General features: G+C 47.6%; 2 protein-coding genes across 2 annotated transcripts in view; one reads left to right on the top strand and one right to left on the bottom strand.

Moving 5' to 3' along the window:
- Positions 1 to 12,703, top strand: part of phlpp1 (PH domain and leucine rich repeat protein phosphatase 1) — a 44,705-nt gene extending 32,002 nt beyond the window's left edge. The window contains exons 3-17 of the mRNA XM_035519726.2: positions 337 to 462; positions 1,670 to 1,818; positions 2,494 to 2,640; positions 3,595 to 3,822; positions 4,658 to 4,860; positions 4,957 to 5,017; positions 5,613 to 5,708; positions 6,868 to 7,023; positions 7,150 to 7,350; positions 7,546 to 7,708; positions 7,832 to 7,962; positions 8,062 to 8,178; positions 8,548 to 8,742; positions 8,860 to 9,088; positions 10,218 to 12,703. Of these exons, the coding sequence (XP_035375619.1) occupies positions 337 to 462; positions 1,670 to 1,818; positions 2,494 to 2,640; positions 3,595 to 3,822; positions 4,658 to 4,860; positions 4,957 to 5,017; positions 5,613 to 5,708; positions 6,868 to 7,023; positions 7,150 to 7,350; positions 7,546 to 7,708; positions 7,832 to 7,962; positions 8,062 to 8,178; positions 8,548 to 8,742; positions 8,860 to 9,088; positions 10,218 to 11,402 (3,387 nt within the window). The 3' untranslated portion in view covers positions 11,403 to 12,703. The remainder of the gene's footprint in view (positions 1 to 336; positions 463 to 1,669; positions 1,819 to 2,493; positions 2,641 to 3,594; positions 3,823 to 4,657; positions 4,861 to 4,956; positions 5,018 to 5,612; positions 5,709 to 6,867; positions 7,024 to 7,149; positions 7,351 to 7,545; positions 7,709 to 7,831; positions 7,963 to 8,061; positions 8,179 to 8,547; positions 8,743 to 8,859; positions 9,089 to 10,217) is intronic.
- On the bottom strand, positions 12,591 to 23,869 carry mep1bb (meprin A subunit beta b). Its single transcript, XM_081695050.1, has 14 exons — positions 23,828 to 23,869; positions 23,523 to 23,541; positions 23,287 to 23,334; positions 23,114 to 23,157; positions 22,832 to 22,910; positions 22,342 to 22,459; positions 21,739 to 21,917; positions 19,737 to 19,955; positions 18,914 to 19,066; positions 15,621 to 15,836; positions 15,044 to 15,511; positions 14,650 to 14,829; positions 14,279 to 14,477; positions 12,591 to 14,090 (listed from the first exon to the last, which is right to left on the bottom strand). The coding sequence occupies exons 1-14, from the start codon at positions 23,867 to 23,869 to the stop codon at positions 13,871 to 13,873; spliced, it is 2,184 nt and encodes a 727-aa protein (XP_081551176.1). The 3' UTR covers positions 12,591 to 13,870.
- Positions 23,870 to 24,078: the final 209 nt, after the last annotated feature.

Genomic DNA, 24,078 nt, shown 5'->3' with positions numbered 1-24,078 from the left:
TCTAAACTATGTGGAAGCTTCCTGCTATAACGCATTTATTCACACCCCAAAATGAAGAAAGGAATAAACACTATAAAACAAGACAGCCCTACATAGTTTTCCCTGCCGCTGCTTCTACACAGCTAGCAGTTTTAAGTCGCTTATCCTGAAAAGAACTTTGTAACCATGGGCTGCCACGCCAGTGTCTGCTTCTTATTGCCAGAAGGTGACCTTGTCTTCTTTCTTTCCCTGCGTGCTTGCGCGTATGCGTGCGTGTGTGTGCGCGTGTGTATGCGTGCGCGTGCGTGTGCGTGTGTGTGCGCCTGTGTATGCGTGTGCGTGTGTGTGTGTGTGTAGGTAGAGGAGGTGAAGAAACACAGCCACTGTTTGGCGTTCAGCTCAGCTGGGCCTCAGAGTCACACTTACTACATTAGCTTCGACAGCTTCACCGAACACCTCCGCTGGCACCGTCACGCTGCCAAGGTGTGCGCGCGCGTGTGTGTGTGTGTGCGCGTGTGTGTGCGCGTGTGTGTGCGCGCGTGTGTGTGCGCGCGTGTCTGTGCGCGCGCGTGTGTGTGCGTGCGCGCGCGTGTGTGCGTCTGTCTGTGTGTTTAAGGATTTGTACATTTGTAAATTGTGTTTAGAATTTACATTATTCTTGTTCCAAATTCTAAAACACTCCCATGTTTCTGATTTGTCTGTTTAATATGATGTACTGCACTCCAACAATGCACCTGGCTGTGTTGTACCTACATTACCCCCAGACTGCACACGCATGTTTCTGAATGTACGTAAGGGTGAGAAGCGCTGATCTAACCCTGATGAAGTCAGACCTTTGGACACACAGACCCGTGGGTTACCACAGCACTGGGGCAGAGTCCATCCGTCCGGATCATGTCAACATTAATAACCACAAACGAGCGAAAGCAGGGCATTGTCTGTCCTGACGCAGCACTCACGTCCAGATTTTAGTCTGTTTCCCTGACTGTACGTGGCAGTGATAGTGGTTCACATCTGTGTGTGTGTGTGTCTGTGTGTGTGTGGGACTGAAGAACAAACCACATAACCTCTGTATGTTTACCTAGACGATGAGCGCAGCGCGGGTATGTGTCACTGACTCAGTGCACACTGACACTTTCTCCATGTAGTCCGAGTTACGGGTGCTTTTGGAAGCCTCGCCTCGGGGTAGTCTGGGTAGTGTGGCTCTCGTGCCCCAGGGTTGGCAGTGGGAGGGGCTAGCGTAAGTGGGAGGGGTTTGGAGGTAGGGGGCGGCCTATTTTCATGTGCTTTTCTTAGTCTGCCGAACGGTGTGTGCGCGGCGAGCCTCAGTGGGCTCCTCAGATTAGCAGAAAGATGGAAAGATGCAGAGAGAGAGGGAATGAGAAGGATGGAGGGACAGAGAGGGAGGGATAGAAAGAGGGAAAGCTGGAGAGGGAGGGATGGAGCTGGGGAGGGACAGAAAAGGGAGGGGATTCTAAAAGGGAGGTGAGGGAGTGAGGAGGTGATGAGGGGGTGAGGAGGTGAGGGGATTGCTCTGTCTGTCAGAGTGCTCCAGTGCGCTGCTGTGCGGAAGGACTGGGTGGTTAATCAGTACTGCAGTAGTTTACATGGAAATGCCTAACCTCAGACTGATAGCATTGTTGTGTGAACCTGTGTGTGTCTTATTTTGTCCTATCTCTCTCTCTCTCAGATGGTGTCTCAGAGGATTAGTTCTGTGGATCTGTCCTGCTGTAGCTTGGAGAAGCTTCCCCCAAACCTGCTCTACAGCCAAGACCTCACACACCTCAACCTCAAACACAACTTCCTACCTGCCGATCCCTCGCTGCAGCAGCTCCAGAGGTGTGTGTGCATGTGGCAGAGTGAGGGAGATATGTTCACATGTTGCCACATTTGCTGTTTAATGAGGTTTTATTTTAAGTGTCTAAGTGTCTTAAAGGCCCAAAGTCAAAGGACAGTATGTGAGCTAGTCAGTGTGAGCTGAGCCACTAATGAACCCGCACTGTTGCGTGTGCAGACGTGTGTATGTGTGTGTGTGTGTGTGTGAGCATCCCCACTCAACCTGTCTCTCTGTAAACACACTTTTAACCTTACATGCCATCATAGCACCCCTCTCCCTCCCTCTCTCCCTCCCTCTCTCTCTCTCTCCCCCTCTCTCTCCACCCTGTTCTCTGGAGATGGGTCTCCTGTCTGAACAGAAACATGATGGTCTTGTCTAAAGACCCTTTGACTTTGTTTATGATCATGTTTACTGAAGCGTAAGAGTCTCAAAGGACCCTGGTGGTGGCAGACACCGTGGTCCTGCAGCAGGGCATGCTGGGTAGAACGTTGTTGTTTGCTGGGTGAATACTCAGCGGGGTCTGTGCTGTGGAGCCGGGGGGTGGTGTTAGGGTGTGGGAGAAGACAGGGTGGGTGGGGATGTTATTTTGTTATTGTGTGTATGTGTGGAGTAGCTTTGTGAATGTGTGTGTGTGTGTGTGTGTGTGTGTGTGTGTGTGTGTGTGTGTGTGTGTGTAGATTCTCTCGGTTGCGAAGTCTGAACCTGTCCAATAACCAGCTGGGCAGTTTCCCTCTGGCTCTGAGCTCCATCTCCACCCTGACGGAGCTCAACCTGAGCTGCAACTGCCTCTCCATCCTCCACCCCAGCGTGGGGGACATGCACAAGTAAGTAGGAGCAGCACACAGGTGGGGAGTGTGGATGCATGGTGGGTGCAAGACGGCACTGCTGTATCTCCCCAAGTGTTGGGACAAGAGAATGGGGATGGATGGATTGATTGATGGATACAGTCGGGAATTCAGTGTATAAAATCCTTGAGAAATGCGCCTTGACTCCTCTCTCACCATGATGCACAGGGTTTATACAGTATGAAACTTTTAAATTCGGTTTCAGTCAGCCCACCTCTTCAAACTCACCCCCTAAAGCAGCTCGTGGACATCACTGCACGTTATAGTCTGAAAAAATATCATTACATTAGACAACTACTTCTCTCCCTGCCCAGGGAAACGTTTTACAGAAATGCACGAGTGCCACAAGCAGAACACCCGAGCTGACAGAATCATCTGGAAAGAGCTGACATTTCGCAGCCCCTTTTCACACAGTGGCACTCCTGCTACCACCTGCTGGTCAGCGGCAGTAGTGTGTGCAGTGCAGACAAACGGCCCAAAGAAAAGGGTCACGCCAGCACGTTTGCGACTGCAAGCACATGCAGGAGGCCAGTCCACGGGACCAGAGAGCTCGTCCAGCGAGTTACAGGACAGCATAGGACAGCCCGGGACACTGTCCTGGCTTGGATCGTGACGGGGAGTTCAGCACCTGCGTTTTGTTTCTCTGGCTTTTGCAGTGTACTTTACACAACTATATGACGTCACAGGAGTCGAGTGCAAAGTGCAATGATGTGACTGCAGCATATTCACATGATCCAGAAACCAGTCCAGTCTTTAAATGCGTCTCATGAAGGGTTCACCACAATTATGCTTTTACATACACATCATATTGTAGAGCCCTAATTCAGACATTGCACTTTCTCTTTGCAGTAGTCCAAGCACTGTGTTCACAGTGGTGGTGTTAACAATGCAGTCCTAACAATACAGATATGATAGAAAGTCTTACCGCTCCAGCCTACAGACTCTGCTCCTGGACGGGAACCTACTGTGGTCCTTGCCAGCCGAGCTGGGCTCCCTGCAGCGTCTTGTCTACCTGGGCCTCTCCTTCAACCGCTTCACCCACGTGCCCCAGGTGCTAGAGCGCCTGCCCGCCGTCGAGAGGCTCTGCATGGCTGGGAACATGCTGCAACAGCTCCCCCTGCAGGTCTTCCGCCTGCTGCCCGTCAAACACGTGGACCTCAGGTAAAGTGAGAGAGCGCGCGCGAGAGTGAGTGGAAGGGGGGGGGGGCTTGGCATATTCAAATTAGGTCATTTAAACTTGAACAAAAGAAGAACTAAATGATGTGACCTGTGTCATTTACACCAAGCGTAGGCTGGCTTAATTTGTTATTCTAAACATTCCCATATGGTGAGGCTGACCAGTTTATGAAACCGTGGCTTGGTTAAAAAAAAAACCCAAAAAAAACACCTGCATGTATTCGATTGACTGAGGCGATGACTGACTGGAGCCGTGTAGCGGGTGCGTGGTCTAATCCTGACCCCTGTGAGTGAGGACAGCAGCCACACCACTCCACACCTTTATTCATCCATAAAGACGCAAACAGAACACAGACACTAAAGTCTGGAACACAGACTGACTAGACACTTTTATCAAACGCCCCGATTATCAGGTGCGCTTTGCCTGCAGTAACACTCACTATTTCATGTCAAAAATAGTGCACTTAAATGGTTTTGTAATGCATACCAGTGGAGCTGTAGATCGGCGATATGCAGAGTCCTTTATCTAAAATATCCACAGTATTTGCCTCGCTATCCATGTACTGCCCCGTCTTACTATCTGATTACGGAAATCTGCGCTTATCTAAATCTCTCAATAATGGGAGCTTTGATTCGTCCGCAAAATTCTCTTTCCAGCTGACGAATGGATCTCGAACGTTAACGTGTTTGTGCAGAACCAAGCAGATGTCATCAGCAGCCCTAATTCTCTAGTTAATGGCAAGCTCTTGAAATGTAGGATTCTTCTAGAAATCCTGAATGTCTGAAGCGCCGTTCTAAAGGGAGCGCCTTTCTCCCACAGGCTAAACCAGATCTCCGTCGTGGTCCCGGACGAACCGGACTTCCTGCGTCACGTGACCCAGCTGGACGTGCGGGACAACCGTCTGAGCGAGCTGGACGCGTCACTGTTCCCGCGCCTGGAGGTGCTCCACTGCCAGAGGAACCGCATCGCACGCCTCCAGCTCCGCGGGGCCGCGCTCAAAGCCCTCTACGCGGCTAACAACGGTAAAGGCCGCTCGTGAGCGCTGCAGAGGTCAGCGGCGTGGTGGTGAGCGTTAGTTTGCCGACGCCGATGGTCACTGTTTCACTTTTGCTCCACAGAGGTGCATGAGCTGGAAGTGAAACCGGCAGCCTCCAACGTTACGTATGTGGACATCTCAAGGTGAGAGTTTCAAACAAGCATACACACACACACATTCAGCCTCACACACGTGTACGCACACATATACACACACGCGCGCGTGCGCACGCACACACACAGCCTCATACACGTGTAGACATATGCGCACACGTACACACACATTAGATATTCAAAATAAACTTGATTCAGTGCTTCGCAATGTTCTGGTTAACCCCATGTCTGCAAGGTTGTTTGGAACGTGGTAATTACTGAGGTGATCAGTAACATGTAGAAAGTAGACAGTAAGCAGTTTGTGTCAGACCAAACCTGCTGATGGTGCCTCTACTGAACTGACACCTCCCATGTCCTGCAGCTGCAGTCCACCACATCTGGGTCCTCGCTGGAAGCTTCATTCTTATAAACATTTCTAAAGGCCTGTGAGGATTTGCTGCAGTGGTCCTGTGTTCAGTGCTGCTACTGCAGAGATGTTTGAGACACGTGCGCTCATAGCTGGGCTGTCTGTCATAACCTAAGGGCTGATGTTGGGCCAGTCTTGGGTTTGATTGGCTAGTTCCCTGATTGGGAATTTGTAAGGTGGAGGTTATGGAGATTAATGGTTTGTTCTGATTGGCTGAAGGAATCGTCTGGAGGTGTTGCCTGACTGGCTCAGTGACAGTAAGAAGCTGGAGGTACTAGACGTCAGTCATAACTGCATCAGAGAGCTCCCCCAGTGGTGAGTATACACACACATACACACACGCGCGCGCACACACACACACACACACACACACACAGCCTGCTGCATCAGAGAGCTCCCCCAGTGGTGAATATACACACACACACACACACAGCCTGCTGCATCAGAGAGCTCCCCTAGTGGTGAATATACACACACACACACACACACACACACACACACACACACACACAGCCTGCTGCATCAGAGAGCTCCCCCAGTGGTGATTATACACAAACACACACACACACACACACACACACACACACACACACACTTACCTGCTGCTCTTCCCATCTGTCTGCTGTATGTGATGCTGTGCTTCTGATTCACTCATAAATTACATTTTATAACCATCCTTTATTTCTCAACCTACAGTCCTGTTCTGAAGGACACACGCACACACACAACAGACATGTATGCATACACACCAGAGAAACACACACACACACACTTGTGTCAGCATGATTCATCTCTTCTGAAGGCTTCACTGAGGATGCACAGCTCCACACTCCTGCCCTCCATTACCATCCACTTCCACTCACAGCTCTGTGTGTGTGTGTGTGTGTGTGTGTGTGTGTGTGTGTGTGTGTGTGTGTGTGTGTGTGTGTGTGTGTGAGAGAGTGTGTGTGTGAGAGAGTGTGTGTGTGAGAGAGTGTGTGTGTGAGAGAGTGTGTGTGTGAGAGAGAGTGTGTGTGAGGGAGTGTTCGAGTGAGTGAGTGTTCGAGTGAGTAGGATTTCCTTGCCTGCGTTCTCCAGTTTTCCATCTCTGTGGGTGCTGCTTCACCTCTGGCTCTCACACCCACCTGTCCTGGATACACTGTCTCACACCCACCTGTCCTGGATACACTGTCTCACACCCACCTGTCCTGGATACACTGTCTCACACCCACCTGTCCTGGATACACTGTCTCACACCCACCTGTCCTGGATACACTGTCTCACACCCACCTGGGGGGGAGGAGGTTGCGGTAGAACAAACTCACTCACTGCCTTGTTTACTCACTCACTCACTCACTCATTGTGCCACTTCAGGTCTGAGGTGGCCTTTAACTCCTGCTCCACCCTGCCATTCGACCTCCTGACCTCGTTCTGACCTTTTCCTCTGTGTCAGTCTGTGACATACTGACCTTTTGTTTGTGATTCTCTCCTGCAGGTTGTTCTGCAGCAGCAGTCTGAGGAAGGTCTTGGTGGCACACAATGCTTTGCAGAGGTTGCCGGAGCGGGTGGAGTGGCCTGCTATTGAGGTTTTGGACATCCAACACAACCAGCTAGTCGAGCTGCCCTGTAACCTCTTCCTCAAGTCTGACAGGTAGACTTTACACCTGAATATACACCTGCATGTATATATGAATATATACCTGCATCCTCAGGTAAAATACATCATATCATATGATAAATATATCATTCAGGTTTAACACTGGGTTCGTGTTTCTAGTTTAAGGTGCCTAAACGCCTCAGCCAATAAGCTAGAGAACCTGCCACCCTCCAGCCTATCAGAGGAGAGCAACAGTGTTCTACAGGAGCTCTATCTGACCAATAATCATCTGACCGACAAGTGTGTGCCTCTGCTTACTGGACACACACATCTGAGAATACTTCACATGGCCTATAATCACCTGCAGACATTTCCAGCCAGGTAAGATACACACACAAACACACACACACACACACACACACAAACATATATATATGCAAGCACAAAACTACACACATAAAGTACAGTCATACAGACTAGAACATGTCATCCATGGAAACAAGATGTGTACATTATAATCAGAAGACACACACACGCGCGCATGTTGACCCTAGTGTCTTTGCGGTTGCTGTGCAGTAAGATGGCGAAGTTGGAGGAGCTGGAAGAGGTGGACCTGAGTGGGAACAGGCTGAAGTCGGTGCCCACCACCATCCTGAACTGCAAACGCATGCACACACTGATCGCCCACTCCAACGCCATCGAGGTCTTCCCCGAGGCCATGCAACTCATGGACATGAAGGTTAGCGCGCGCACACACACACACACACACACTCCAGGGCCCGCAAGGTCTTCCCTGAAGTCAAGAAGGTTAGCGTGTGATTGCGTGCGTGTGAGTGTCGGACCCTTCTCGTCCTCTTTGTAGTGTGTGGACCTGAGCTGTAATGAGTTGGTGGACATCACGTTGCCTGAAAACCTGCCACCAAAGCTACAGGAGCTGGACCTAACGGGCAACCCCCGCCTCAACCTGGACCACAAGACCCTGGAACAGCTCAAGTAAGCCTGGTTGTGTGTGACCGCATGCACTGGTGCATGTGACACGTGTGCATGCATTCGGACACATCCTTCACATTTATCACATTTCTGCTTCTGCAGCAACATCCGCTGCTTCCGAATCGACCCGCCCCCTACTTCATTCTCAGCCAATGAGGCCTCGGGAGGGCCAGCCGTCTGGAGCCATGGTTACACCGAGGCTTCGGGAGTGAAAAACAAGTAAGTCACAGATAATTACACAGTGTGCTCTGTCTGCACACGACGTACTGGTCACCTCTGTCCCAGGGTTTTCCACGTGTGTGTCCGTCGAGGGTCTAGACTCCACCTCTTCAAGCATATGAGCACAATCTGGAGGATATATGGGTCACTTTCACACTGGAAAATGTAAAACATTATACTTGTCTATAGCCTTAATATCTGAAAAGCTGGTTGTTGTTACAATGATGTATATCACAGATTGTGTGTTGTGTGATACTGTAGTTCTAATACTGTGTGCAGCCTTTAAGGCAGAGTGACCTCATTTCTGGTTGATGAAAGCATGTTATTTTTCTTTTTTGTCACTTTTTCAAATTGTGCGTGTGTGTGCAGACTGTGTGTGGCGGCGCTATCTGTGAGTAGCTTCTGTGGAAGTCGCGAGGCTCTGTACGGAGTGTTTGACGGAGACAGGAACGTGGAGGTGCCTTATCTTCTGCAGTGCACCATGAACGACGTGCTGGCCGAGGAGCTTCACAAGACCAAGAGCGAGGAAGACTACATGACCAACACCTTCCTCGTCATGCAGAGGTAAGGCTCTTTCTGACACCAGGGGGCAGTATAGTGTTAGAAAACTCTGCATAGTAATCAAAGGTGCTGTCATATGACCACATTTAAACCTCCCTCATCCACTTCCTCTCCACGCAGGAAGCTGGGCACAGCCGGGCAGAAGCTGGGGGGCTCAGCCGTGCTCTGTCACATCCGACATGACCCAACAGACCCCGCAGGCTGCTTTACCCTCACCGCCGCGAACGTGGGCAAGTGCCAGGCAGTGCTGTGTCGCGACGGCAAAGCCTTGCCCCTCTCGCTGCTGCACAACATCGGCCTGGACGAGGAGTACAGTCGCGTCCGCCAACACAAGGCCATCATAACTGAGGTGAACCACAGCTACACCCATAATCACAGAGGCAAACCACATCTGGGGGATAGCTACAGTTAACACCACTGAGGTGAACCACAGCTTGGAGTTTAGCTACAGTTAGCACCTCTGAGGTGAACCACAGCTTGGAGTTTAGCTACAGTTAGCACCTCTGAGGTGAACCACAGCTTGGAGTTTAGCTACAGTTAGCACCTCTGAGGTGAACCACAGCTTGGAGTTTAGCTACAGTTAGCACCTCTGAGGTGAACCACAGCTTGGAGTTTAGCTACAGTTAGCACCTCTGAGGTGAACCACATCTGGGGGTATAGCTACAGTTAGCACCTCTGAGGTGAACCACAGCTTGGAGTTTAGCTACAGTTAACAGCACTGAGGTGAACCACATCTGGGGGATAGCTACAGTTAGCACCTCTGAGGTAAACCACATCTGGGGGATAGCTACAGTTAGCACCTCTGAGGTGAACCACATCTGGGGGTATAGCTACAGTTAGCACCCCTAAGGTGAACCACAGCTGGGGGGATAGCTACAGTTAGCACCACTGAGGTGAACCACAGCTTGGAGTTTAGCTACAGTTAGCACCACTGAGGTGAACCACAGCTGGGGGGATAGCTACAGTTAGCACCACTGAGGTGAACCACAGCTTGGAGTTTAGCTACAGTTAACACCACTGAGGTGAACCCCAGCTTGGAGTTTAGCTACAGTTAGCACCACTGAGGTGAACCACAGCTTGGAGTTTAGCTACAGTTAGCACCACTGAGGTGAACCACAGCTTGGAGTTTAGCTACAGTTAGCACCACTGAGGTGAACCACAGCTTGGGATTTAGCTAGAGTTATCTTTTGTTGAGGTAAGTTTTAACAAGGTTTTACTGCTGCGATAGCTGAGATGAGTTACAGCTGTTCTAGTTGCAGGTATCACTACTCAAGTATGCTGTTCAAGTCTGCTAACTTTTCAGCCATTTTTCCTATTTCTGGTACAAAAGAATCATTCACTACAAATATAGTAGAGCACCATTATCACAGTGGTTTTCTTTTCATCCTGCTCATAACCTTTCGGTCTCTTAAGACTGAAATGGCATCTGAGACGGGGCAGCGTGTACCAGACATGACACAGTCGCTGTTTTTCTCCAGGATAACAAAGTGAACGGCGTGACTGACTCCACGCGGATCATGGGCTACTCCTTCCTGTACCCGGCCGTGCTCCCCCGCCCGTATGTGCACACGCTCCCACTCACACCCCGCGATGAGTTCTTCATCCTGGGCAGCCGGGGCCTGTTCGAGTCCCTGGAGCCCGACGAGGCCGTAGAAGCGGTGCGAAAGGTTCCAGACGCGCTGGCCGCCGCCAAGAAGCTGTGCACGCTGGCGCAGGCGTACGGCTGCACGGACAGCCTGAGCGCCGTGGTGGTGCAGCTCAGCGTGGCCGAGGACTGCTGCTGCTGCTGCTGTTCGGCCGCCGGGGGGCTCCACGCGTCAACGCCCCAGCCGCCCCCGAGCCCCGGTCCGGGCCTGTACCCGCCATCTTCGGCGGCGGGCGTGCCGCCCCCGTCCTCCTGCAGCGAGATCAGCTCGGAGGTGAGCGCGTCGGAGATGAGCTCGGAAGTGGGCTCCACCGCCTCTTCGGACGAGCCGCCCGTCCTCGTCCAGGAGGCGCACCTGCTCCTGCTACAGCAGAGCCACCTGCCCACGCTGCTGCAGCCTAACCCGCGCCTCCTGCCCTGCTGCTCGCTCCACCCCACTTCTGCCGCCCCTGCCGCGGCTGGCTCCTTCCAGCGGCAGCTGTCCGGCGCCACCTTCTCCGGCGCGCTGTCCGACAACGGTCTGGACAGCGAGGATGAAGAGCCCATCGCCGGCGTCTTCTCAAACGGGAGCCGCGTGGAAGTGGAGGCCGACGTCCACTGCCTGCGTTTCCTGGCCGCTCCCCCTCCCCCTCCGCCCTGTGTTCCCCTGGCCCCCGACGAGGCGGCCGACCCCGGGCCAGAGGCGGTGCCGGCGCCGGCCCCTGCGGAAGGCGATAAAGAAGGGAACCCCGCGAAGCAGGGCGAGACGTGGAGCAGAAGCCAGGTCAAGAGGCGGGGGAACGGCTCGGTGGCGCCCCACGAGAGGAGCCACAACCTGATCGAGGTGGCTACCGAGGTGCCCTCCAAGAAGTCCGGTGGCTATTTCACCGCACCGGCGCAGCCGGACCCAGACGACCAGTTCATCATCCCGCCAGAGCTGGAGGAAGAGGTAAAGGAGATCATGAAACAACACCAGCAGGAGCAGCTGAAGCCCACCAAGAGCGAGCAGCCCACCGATTACTATGACACGCCGCTCTGACTCCGCTCTCTCTCTCACACACACACACACACCACGGATCAGGGTTGTCCTGTTTCAGTCCTGCAGCACCGGTGCCCCTTCATCATGTCTGACCCAGGTGCCGAGGTGGGCTGAGATCAGGAAGCCGTGCTCCGTGGTCCTGGCCTTCATCTTTTGCCCAGGAGTTTATTTTGTGTCTGGCATGGGCAACACCCCCTTAAAAGAGATGGAGGTGTTGTGACGAGCCATTTCAGGTCTGTAAGTGCCGTAACCATCTTTGGACCCCGTGCTGTAGAATGTGAATTATTATTATACAGTAAGACACTTAAGACAACACACTCAACTTAGAAGAGTCACATTATTACAGGAGCACACACCACTCTGACTTCACAGTCTGCAGTACACAGCTAGAGTGGTGTTTAGCTTGACTTTTGGAGGGCATTGTCAGGACAGCTACACTTACAAAACAAAGGCAACGCACGACCCTGTTTCCTGCAAGCCAACCAATAGGAACTTACATCAGCCAATCCCTTTAAGAGACTCTAGTCCTGCCCTGCACACTACAGTGGCCCACCCCTTTAAGAGCTCAGCCATTCATTACTGATTCACTGACTGTTTAGTGTTTATTGACTTTAAAGAGTATCTATAGGATTCAACACTAGATTTGCAATGTTAACACATTACCACAACACAAAATGTTGGAATTTGTGATTTTGTTTTTGTTTTATTTTTAAACTTACCGTATCTTTTTACATGAGTACAATGCTGTCAGAGACTTTTAAAAGGAATCATACAGTGCTCAGAATGGTTTTGTTGGAGACGGTGATGTGTAGTACACACCAGTAATACCGTGTTTTTCTGTTGTAGATAGGGCAGTTATGTAAGACTGTATTTCTTCACTAAATCAGGGCTTTGGGCCTGTAAAGCTAGAAATTTAGTAGAAATCGAAAAGACTAACTCCTAGGAGTTGCTTACTCTCTTATGGTGACCTAGTCACTTTTTTACTAATCTTCTCTGCGAGAAATGGTGATTTTTTTTCCAATTATTGTAAATAAGACAAATATTGTATACTGATGCTTTTTAAAGGAACTATGTGTCTGAGGAGCTCATTCCTTCTTCACTTATGTACGCGGTGTAAACACACAAACAGAGGACATAAAATGAACTGCACAACATGCTCAAGCTTGTTGTCACTGTCTGGTTAACCACACACCCACACACTCACACACACACACACACACACACACACACACACACACACACACACACACACACACACACACACACACACACACACACACACATACACACACACACATACATACATACATACAGACATACATACATACATACATACATACATGTCATTCTCATTTTGTCACCAGCATGACTGTATCAAGTCCAGTAAAGCAAACAAGTTTTATCTATTTAGGAATTGTACGCAAACCACACAAAAAGTTCCTTTTTTTGTTATAATAAATCTTAAATTTATCATGATGAACAGTCTGCTGTGTTTCTGAACACAAGTATGTTATTATTAGTTACATTTCTATAGCACCTTTCTTTCAGAGATCAGATTTTAGAATCACTCTCACACCAATGAGAAGCAGCAGCCAATTCTGCCCACAGGCCCCTGAGGGACTGCACTGGATACAGGGTAAGAAGTTAAGACCAGGACAGGGCACCAACCATAATACATGTGCAGCACAAACACATGTTTTTGGGCTGTGGGAGGAAACCCACACAGACACAGTGAGAACATGGAAACTCCACCCAGATAGGGACTCAAACCCAGGACTCTAGCAGAGAGGCAAACAGGCTAACCACCAGGCCATCGTGCTGCCCGAGGTGAGTAATCTCGGTGGATCTGCGCCTGCTCCTGCCCCTCTGACTCGATTGATAGTTTTAGTTGATTGTGTAATTGAATTGCAGGCAAAAGTATTACTACAATGCAGTTAATTTTGCTCCCACATGCAGTTTCTGCTTCTAATCACAATCAGACCATGGGATGGCAGTATTTTTGCTTGGGTTTAGCAATGTTTGAATTGGATGGGCTTGTTTTTCCTGGCTGTAGGGTTTCTGGTCTCGCATAACTGGTACTGTCCATTCCTTAAAAAAATTAAATTCCTTAGAGAAATTTTACAGGATTGAGGAAAACAAAATGAAGTATTATCAACAAAATAATCACATAATTAAAACAATTTCCCCCTTAGGGGAAAAATATTTTTTTACTTTGAAATCACAGTAAATGAGTACATATAAAAATGAACATAATTTAATTACTAGCCCCCAAAATACACACTGTTCCATGTTACTATTCTGTTTACCCTTTAGGCACTTTAGCAGAGATCCCCTTACAGAAAGAGCTCAGAGACTTTGAGATTTCAATTAAAAGTACATTAATAATAAACTCACATACATGATGCAGTGTCTGCCCTTACGCTTTAATAATGCAGCTCATTTAGAAAAACAAAAAACCCAGGATGTGATTAATTTACATGCACGTTTTGCATGGCGATGGCTCCGCCCATCTCATTCGCCTTCCACGTGTACTTCTTCTTTAGACACACCACAGTCACCACGGTGACCACCAGCATGCTGGCGAAGACCACAACAGAGGCTACAGCCGCTGTGACCACGTTGTCCTGTGTGGAACTCTTAAACTGACACCTGTCCCCGTAGTGCCACCAGTCTGCTCCCACAGCACATCTAAACACAGACAGGGAGCTACGTTAGATACGTCAAACCAGTAACAGGCTGTTGGGTGGTTAGAGTTATGTTTCAGGATTTTGTAAGTCCTTTTAAAAGAAGGACACAGGGACTAAGGGACATTTCACCCATAAAAGTGTCTAATCGGTGGGAAAGAGTTGACGTGTGCGTCGTGGGATTGTAGATACCTGCATACTGCTTCTCTGCCATTGTCAGCCACACACATGCCTTCATTTTCACAGGTCACTGTAGTACACGGATCATGAGGAGGTGCTGTGGGGTTGGTGGTGTTGGGAGCTGTAGGTGTGGTAGGGTCTGCGGTGGTTCCATTTGTGGGAGGGGATGTTGTTGAGGGGAGGGGCTGTGGAGGCACCAGGTGAGAGATGTCTACAAGACAAACGGTAACCTTGGGCTAAGGAGAACAAGGTGACTTCAAATGGTTTCACTTTTCAAAACAGTTCCCCATATCACCATCTCTTAACTTCCCTAAAATGCAGCTTCAGAATATGTGGAAACGTTATGAACAGCACCTTCAAATTAGCTGAAGTCTTGATCTCACCTTCCATGGTGAAGAGGAAGATGGCATCTCCACCCTTGATGAAATCTCTGCTGAGTGCTCTTGCCTGGGTCAGGTACACAGACGTTCCTGCTCCAGGGCCTCGGTAGTACTCAATCCCATCCTCATCTTTTACTAGATTCCCCACTCTGCGTGGGTCATCCCAGAACAACGTCCCAGATCCTTAAAAAATAAAATAAAATAAATGAATTGCACACTTAACATAACAAAACATAGTGTAACTATGGTTTTACAATAGCCAAAATAGATTAACTGATAATGAATGTATTTGGTGATGTACTCGTTTTCACAGGAACATTACTACGTTTTTTATCTTATTACTGGTAGTATAATCAAAACCATTAAAAATCAACAAATCAACACCTCTTAAACTTACCTTCTTCTGTCTTTGTGGGGTCAGTGGTAACACTCCTCTGGTTGGACATGCGCTTCCGGATGTCTGCATGCTGATCCATAAGCATCATAGTTATCTGCTTCCAGGGACAAGGCCAGACAAGTCGAGCGTCAATCTCTTCATCCCCGGAGGTCAGGTAGGCATAGGCTCCCAGTTCCCCAGGGGAGCTCTCTGAGCCGTTAGGGTACAATCCCATCTGAAAGGTGTAGCCGTCCTTAGAATGGAAGCGTGGGCTGTAGACAGCAGTGCCCACTGCTGTGTTCTCCATCACACTCTTGAAGTTCTTGATGCGCCACACATGTTCCGGGCAGGTGGTCTCAGACAAGTTCACATCATCCAAGGAGAGCCCACCAGAGTTCCCAGAGCCCTTGGTGCCTTCAAACACCACCCGGAACTTTTTAGTAACATCCAGACTAACATGGTGGGGCTGCCACAGAGCCTCAGGAGTCCCTTAAAAAAATTAGAGGGATTTTTCTATTTTTTGATACAGTAATATAGGACAAGATTCAAAGGCCTGTGTGCCAACCGAATACCGTTCCAAGTGTTCATCGAAACTCACCACTGATCTTCTGAATAAGGCGTAGGGTCCCGTTAGGGTTGGCCTCATCATACTCTCTCACCCAGATCGCCAGCTGATCACTGAGGTGTCCACTGTGGTAATAGAAGAACTGCAGGCACTGATAGCCCCGCTTGGGGTAGAGTAACCTGCTTTCCAGGCGAGCAGTGTCTCCCACGCTACCTTTGGCCGTGCTGAAGTACATGAAATAGCCCATACCTGGGGGAGGAGAGAAACTCCCATAGATTTACATCCACATTCCCTCTAGAGAGGAACTCCAAGGCAGTTACAGCCACATTCCCTCTAGAGAGGAACTCCAAGGGAGTTACAGCCACATTCCCTCTAGAGAGGAACTCCAAGGGAGTTACAGCCACATTCCCTCTAGAGAGGCACTCCAAGGGAGTTACAGCCACATTCCCTCTAGAGAGGAACTCCAAGGGAGTTACAGCCACATTAACTCTAGAGAGGAACTCCAAGGGAGTTACAGCCACATTAACTCTAGAGAGAAGCTCTAAGAAAGTAACATCCACTTTCATCATAACATTTAACGTGTCTCAAACCTTGTAAGAGCAACTTTTTGGCCTCTCTGGATGGCAAGGGGGTCCCATATCATGCACATTAAGGAAAAGTATTGGACAGGTTCTGTGTTATTTCCACAGAGAATCATCAGCAGCCCAGTGCAGTAAACCAGTCATAAAATATCCTTAAAATAGAATAGCCAGGACACCTATTACCCTGAGGCAGAGTAGGATGTGGGGACGAGTTGTGGAACACAGAACATATATTTATTAATACACAACAACGACAGCGTAGCTATCAGGGTCAAACATCGACAACGTTCACACGTAAACACGAGACTTATACACACGCACACTAACGATACACAACGAGGAGCAGGTGTGAAACACAGGGAGGGCGTGGCCATACAGACAAACGAACACACACACAGGGAAACGTTTGGGAGGAGGGGCCGTACCGCGACAGAGCCCCTCCCCAACGGCGCGACTCCCGGCGCGCCAGCCTATCGGGCTAAGGCCCCGAAACTAAACGCCAAACGGCAATGCCGGAGGACCGAGCGACCCGACACAGGCCAGCGTGAGCAGGACAGAGGGGGAAGGACGGGGACGCACACGCTAACGGGGACAGGTACGGTGATCGGGACAGGTATATGAACAGGACTACATAAAGAATTATTAAACAGCCCAGGGAAGGTATTAGGAGCCCCAGCCAATCCCCCAATTGTCGGCTGGGTCGGAGTCCGCCCCGGCTGGACGGGATCCCCTCTCTGCTCCGGCTTCGGCGCACGCATATCCGGCAGCTGGTTTGTCCGTCTCGGGGGCGGGCACTGGTGACACTGCCTTCTTGCTTTTCCGAGGTTTCGGCGTAGGCGCTTGAGCTCTGGAGCCGCACCTCCTAGGCGGAGCCTTGGGTGGTACCTTGGGCGCCGGAGGCCCTTCGCTCTCGGTCCATGACCGAGGGAGAATCCCTGTGGAGGACCTCCTCCACCTCCATTGCCGGATCCTCCATCTGATCGAACTCCGAGTCTGATCGGAAGCTGACGTTGGTATAGCCCTCACGCCTTCATCTTCCCCGTAGCTCCCAGTAGGCGTTATAGGACCCCGCGGAGTCTAGACCTGGATACCGGTCTTCCTCGTACCGGTTCTTATAGTCCGTCGGGGGCATGTAGGACTCCACAGAGTCTGTCCCTGAACAACACCCAGGGCCCTCCCAAAAGTTTCCAGGAGCACTCTCCCCTGTTGTAGCAGTACCGAAAGTGTCCAGGAGTTGGTTGGGGGGGGGGAACGGTTACGCGCCTTCTTCCCCGTCTTCTTCGTCTTTTACTCTTCTTTCCCAGCATCCTCCGCCGGTCGATGTTTCTGTTATGCTGAGGAGGCAGAGCAGGATGCGGGACGAGTCGTTGAACACAGAGCATATGTTTATTAATACACAACAACCACAACAACAAAACGTAGCTCGCAGGCTATCGGGGTCAAACATCGACAACATCCACACTTAAATATGAGACTTGTATACACGCACACTAACAATACACAGCGGGGAGCATGTTTGAAACACAGGGAGGGCGTGGCCAAACGAACGAACACACACACACAGGAAGATGTTTGGGAGGAGGGGCCATACCGTGACAATACCACTTGAGGAATTGTTTCTACCAGAGTGTGTATGGAGTAGAGCGAATCAACATGACAGGGATATGGACACTGTCCACCCCAAAAACCCACGAGTCACAAGACCTGACATTTCAGGGCTGAATTGAGAATCGGAGGCCTGAGTGAAAGAGTACTTCCAATTTCTCAATGGATACCAAGTCAAGCTGAATGACCACTTGCCAAAAGGCACCCTGCCTGAAACAATCTGGAATAAGTGCAAAAGGGTCTGTTTCTGCAATTCCCATAAAATCGATCATCAGACTTAAGCTTCCTGCCAGGTCTCTTAACTCCAGGACAATACGGAATACAAGCTTTTCCCTGCTTTTTCTCACCATTTTACAATTCACAATTTTAGCATTCAGAAGATGATCTTATCCAGAGCGACTTACAAAAGTGCTTTGTCATCTACTCATACAATGAATCTTAGCCAGTACAGCAGGGTAGAATTCAAGATACCATTCAACTAAAATAATACTTAAATACATCAGTGCCAATACCTAGAAAAGGTGTGAAATGAGTATATGCTGTATATCCGACAAAGATAAGTGCAATACCAAACAAAACCAAAAAATACATGCTAGAGTTTCAGTTACTCAACTCAAATTCACCAACTCAGTCACCAGTGTTGGCATGGTATTTAGTCTTGATTTTGTGATATTACAGAACAAGGTTTAGTTTTGTCATTGTTAACTAGTGCTACTTGTATTGGTTTTATTCAAGTAATCGTTTAGGTTTTTCAAAAATACCTTATTTGAGATTAGTGATTTTATTTGCATGCTGATGTTTTGTGTTCTGCATGCATCTTACATTAATCTTTTGACCAACTGCTTTATTCATAAACTTTAATGTTTTAGCCATTCACGTATCACAGAATAGTTAAAGCAAAATTTCAAACAGCTAGGAGATACATTAAATCTGAGTAATCAAATTTTCCTTCAGATGTTGAGAAAATTATTATATATTTTTTTACTTCATGGTAGCCCTCAGGTTTACCTCGTTCTGAGACTATTTTGTTTGATTTATATTATTTATTATTATCAACAGTAAAAGCATATTTCAATGGCATATGAGTATGGAAGCACAAAAAAGATTCCATGGTGAGGTGTCAGATCAGGGAAACGGTACCATCACAGCGTCCCATGTTAGAATAGTCCATGCTGGGTCCACCAGGTGCGTTGGTTACACGTTCCCAATCCACCTCATCACCAGGATCTTGGATCATTCCACAGATATTCTCCCACTCAAAGTCGCAGGAGTCCAAGAAGGTGGACGAGCGTGCTGGAAGACGAAAAAAAAGGAGATTCACGTCAATCTGCCAAGGGCAATAAATTACACACTTTGGACGGCCATAAATTTGCTCTCTGTCCTTGGTTGCCTGTGAACACCGTCAGACAAGGTGACAATGCATGTGAAAACATGTCCGGCTGAAGTGGTATGCACAGTCCCTGCTCTGCCTCTCTGTAGAAAGAACAGGATCAGTAATCTTGGAAACACTGCATTCTTTAAATACTCAAAAAAAGCAGTTGAATCACGGAGAAAAAAAAAACAGTGGTTCTATAGCAATAGTTCTATAGAGGCAGGGTCAGTTCTATAGCAGTGGTTCTATAAAGGCAGGGTCAGGTCTATAGCAGTGGTTCTATAGAGGCAGGGTCAGGTCTATAGCAGTGGTTCTATAGAGGCAGGGTCAGGTCTATAGCAGTGGTTTTATAGAGGCAGGGTCAGGTCTATAGCAGTGGTTCTATAGAGGCAGGGACAGGTCTATAGCAGTGGTTCTATAGAGGCAGGGTCAGTTCTATAGCAGTGGTTCTATAGAGGCCGGGAGGGTTTTACACAAATGGTTTTGTAGTTCACGACCTGCCTGCATCTCAATACTTGCACAAGGCCAACAGTCCCCAGTAATTTGGTCTGAAAAGCACTGCAAGATGTTTAAGCACTAAAATAGCCTTACTACAATTGTAGCGTCTGTTAAGCTTCAGCAGATCACTGTCGCTGAACTCCATGCGCTGGCCGATGACATCAATGAAGGCGGGAATCTTGGTGATGATGGTGGGTTGCGTCCCATTGCGGAAGGAGTTTTTACTATAGTGCATCATGGAGCCGTAGTCATAAGGCACATTCAGGGAACTCGATCTGGTGTCGTCATATTTGTTGAAATTGTGTTCCTTGCCTAAGGGTCAAATTTGTAGCACAAGTTACTGAGTTTTACATGATCTCAACATAGGTAATATGAAGTGCTCATCTGTCCTCAGTGAGTACTATTTAAAATCATTATACTCATAATATAGTCCCTTATTCACACAAACTGAAACATTTATGTTATTTTACAGCATCCTGAGTTCACATTTTATATACATATGGGCTATTGTGTACACATTTTATTTACATATAGGCTATTGTGTACACATTTTATTACATATAGAGTATTGTGTTCACTTTTTATTTACATACGGGCTACTGTGTGCACATTTTATTTACATACGGGCTATTGTGTGCACATTTTATTTACATACGGGCTACTGTGTGCACATTTTATTTACATACGGGCTACTGTGTGCACATTTTATTTACATACGGGCTATTGTGTGCACATTTTATTTACATACGGGCTATTGTGTGCACATTTTATTTACATACGGGCTTCTGTGTGCACACTTCTAGCTCCTTTTGCCTTCACACGAGGACACTCGACTATGTAATTCAGCAGCACAAGTGACAGGATGTACACCTCCAACATGAAGACCACTTTAAACTCCCGCGGCAGATAAAAGCATCTGCATTTCACAGTCAACAATTCTGTGTCACCCGAAGTGTTTTTCGACAGTCTGTACGTTCAAACACCCCCTGCATTTCAGCTGTGACAGTCTATATCAGTACCTGTATTGAGACCATTAATCCAACAATCCTGCAGAAACTGTAATGGTCAGTTCATGCTACACGCTGTGCCTGCTGCGGTGGTCTCAGGCAATGCTGAGGACTACAAGAAGACCAGATATGGCCTGCGTCCATCCAACAACGACTCCAAGAGACAATACAGAGAGACTGGAGGGATGCAACACCAGCGCGTAGCCGCAGGCGACTAGCAAAGTTAGAATTTCATCGGATGGTCTGCCTGTTTTACCACACACACACAGACGCAGCATCCCATGGGTCACTTAGCAAACGATACCATGTTGTCAAGGACGGAGTGTGCGGAGTTCAGCATGTGCAACCGCCCTGCTAAATGCTAAGCAGCATGCGTGAACAGCGGGGGTGGCAGAGGGCCGTCCATTCAGGTTAGCAGCAAGGGAGGCAATATGCACAAGATCTGTTCCAGCACTGGCAGCTCTCAAGTGCTATAAGTCAAACTCAGTGTTGGACCTGTGTCACACGCAGGTGTCTAAATTAGGTCTCAGAAGGTCACAGTGTGGGATGGTTTCGTGGTTTTCCTGTTTCTGAAACACCCGATTCCTTTCAAAAAGAGATTCATTATGAATTAGCTGATGGGCTAAACAGAGAAGCCTATTTTAGAAAAACACTCAACTGTAGATGATGTATGAAATAATAATGATGGGCTATGGAGTTTCATAGTGACTGTAAAGATTTTCCTAAAAGTACCAGTAACTGCCTTAAACAGCAAGTTATAAGAACTAAAAGTGCTACATATCTAAATGTGGTCCTGTTCTCTTCATCACTATTACAATCTGCCATTGCTTACAATTAGCATACCAAAATATGCTCTCTTACTGTTCACTATAATACTGACTACACAAACAAAATAGTCACTTTTGTAAAAATGTTATTAACTTATTTGACTGGTTTTTTTTGTTAAATAGTACTAGTCGACATTTATATAGTACCAGTAGACATTTTGCACAATGTTCGTAATGCTCCAACATATTCCCTGTCTACGCTGATGAGCTATACAGCGTGAGGCCATGACGTAGCTTGGCGAGATATATGACGTATTGTACCTTCCGAAATGCGGTCCCACATAATGGTGACGTAGTCGTCGCGGTCCGAGCGCGACTGCTCGTGCCAAAAACCCAGTGCGTGGAGGAATTCGTGCTCGATGGTGGCGATGCGGTCACATCCAGCGCCAATTGACAACGTCTGCTTCCCCACGTGCTGGTTCCCGACAGAAGAGAAGCACCTGTCCATGAAGAAAAGCAGACTCAGTGCTGTGCACGTTACCAGACCGTTAGGTTTAAGAGAAACTTAAACTGTTACCTGATAAACATGCCAGTATGGATCCCGTATGTTATTACGAAATGAAATGTTATTTTTAGTTGTGTATTACACATGCACATCCACGTTAGAGAGAATATTTTAGAGGAGAAGATTGCTGCTATGGCTATATATATATATATATATATATATATATAAATCTTCTATATATATTATACATATATATATTCTTCTCTTCTAAAATATTCCCCTCATTGCTAATAGATTGCTGTTAGAGGTATGTGAATAATTAACAGGGGTACAATCAGTGCGACACAACATTAAGAAGTTATTAAAAATGTACAGGGCAATGTTCATACTGTAATATTTGTATGTGTAGCTTCACTCACCCATCCCCTTTGAACACAGAGATGTAGTTCTGCTCTCCGCTCCAGGGTCTGTATTCGATACAAGTCTTGAGGTGGTACTGTTCAAAGGCTTTCAATATCACCCCTTTAGCATTGATGTCTGTGGAAAACACACGATGCTACAGCCAAGCACAGGCCTACTACAACACTACTACTACAGTATGCAACTACAAAATACATACTGATCACACTGATTTATCAGTGAAATTAACATTCAGTAGTGAATTAACACCAGTACATTTAATCAGTCAATTTAAAACCAGACAAAATGATCAATTCGTAATAGAACCTCAGCACTGGATCAATAGTGACTATTGCACTGTTGCAGTTATTAGTCTGTTTGCTTGTATGCTTGTTTATTAAGCACTTTAGGGTGGGTTTATTTGTTTAATAAGTACTTATTCAGGTGAACATAGAGCCCATTTCTAGTTAGAATAGCTCGAATATGTTCAGATATGTTCAGTGGACTCACCCAAGTCGTCCCCCAGATAGTATGGTATGGTCCTTGGCCATAAATACTGATCCCCAGTAATGGAATTCCTCCCTTGTTTCTGTCATCAAAGCAAGATGTTAAGCATCATCAAACAAAGATGATGGGGTGAATCTGTGAGATAACAAATTGCATTCTAATTTCTTAGATTATGAAAAATAATCTCAGTCAAGCCACATCTGATGTGGTAAAAGCTGTTTTATTCGGAATAGACCAAAAAAAAATGGACCAAATAAGGCAGATCTAACGTGGAGTCGATCTCACCTCATCAAATAAAATATCTCCCTCAAAAAGATCCAGACCAGCCACTGTAAACAAAAGGTAGACATGGTACAGTGTAAACTGGAGTACCTCATCTCACCCTGAGGGTTGAGCAGAAAGAGGCGCAGTTGGGGAACGATGAATGATTTCTTTTAATATTTTTAATTCTCCATTACCTTCATTGACATCGAAGAGGTCCTTTTTTCCAGCATCCACGTCGTGCTCTGTAAGATCAGTGTAAAGAGACAGAGTGTGATGCACAACTTCCTGAATGATTCAGTATGATAGTTTGATAGGTCTGTTCTGATAACTGCGCAGTGCTATTTGTACCTTAAGTTACACGTTATGTCATGTTCATCACTATGCATTCGACTTGCATCGTGTATAAATTAAAATGAAAAATTTGCCTTACCAGGTACTCTGGATGTTGGCTAAGAGGTAGAGAAAAAGAGCAGAAGATTTTAAAACCGGAAAGTTTTAGGTTTTTCTTATTTGGTCACAAATTTACAATGCTAAGTAGTTTTTCACCATGTTCTGAGGGATTACTGCTGCCTACATGCAAACTCTGTCAGGAAAATGTTTGGGGGGAAAATATGATTACCGATGTCAAATGGATTCTAAAAATTAATTCCACATTCAATGGCAAGTATTTTGTGAGAAAAATAACTTAAAAAAAAACCTTACCAGACACCCGACTTCACCACTGAGGAGACTTACGACAGAAAGTATGAGTGTCCATGCTGAAGCCTTCCCACCCATGTCGAAGGTCAAGTGAGGAGCTAATCGCCCGAGTGACTACTAAAGCCGCTTTGGTCTGTCCAAAGTTGGTGTGCTTAGTTTGCCTTGTAAAAAGGGAAGTTAAAGATGAGATCTGCAGAGCTGGCAAGATGGGGCTGATAGCATAAGAACAGATCAATGATTGACAAACGTCTGATTAGTCCAACAAATACTGTTCACTCTCCATAAAA

The sequence above is a fragment of the Electrophorus electricus genome, chromosome 13 (assembly GCF_041902795.1).
Source record: "Electrophorus electricus isolate QZ-2024a chromosome 13, ASM4190279v1, whole genome shotgun sequence".
NCBI classification, from domain to species: domain Eukaryota; kingdom Metazoa; phylum Chordata; class Actinopteri; order Gymnotiformes; family Gymnotidae; genus Electrophorus; species Electrophorus electricus.
Note: the sequence above shows the minus strand (reverse complement) of the source record. Positions and strands in the feature narration are given on the sequence as shown.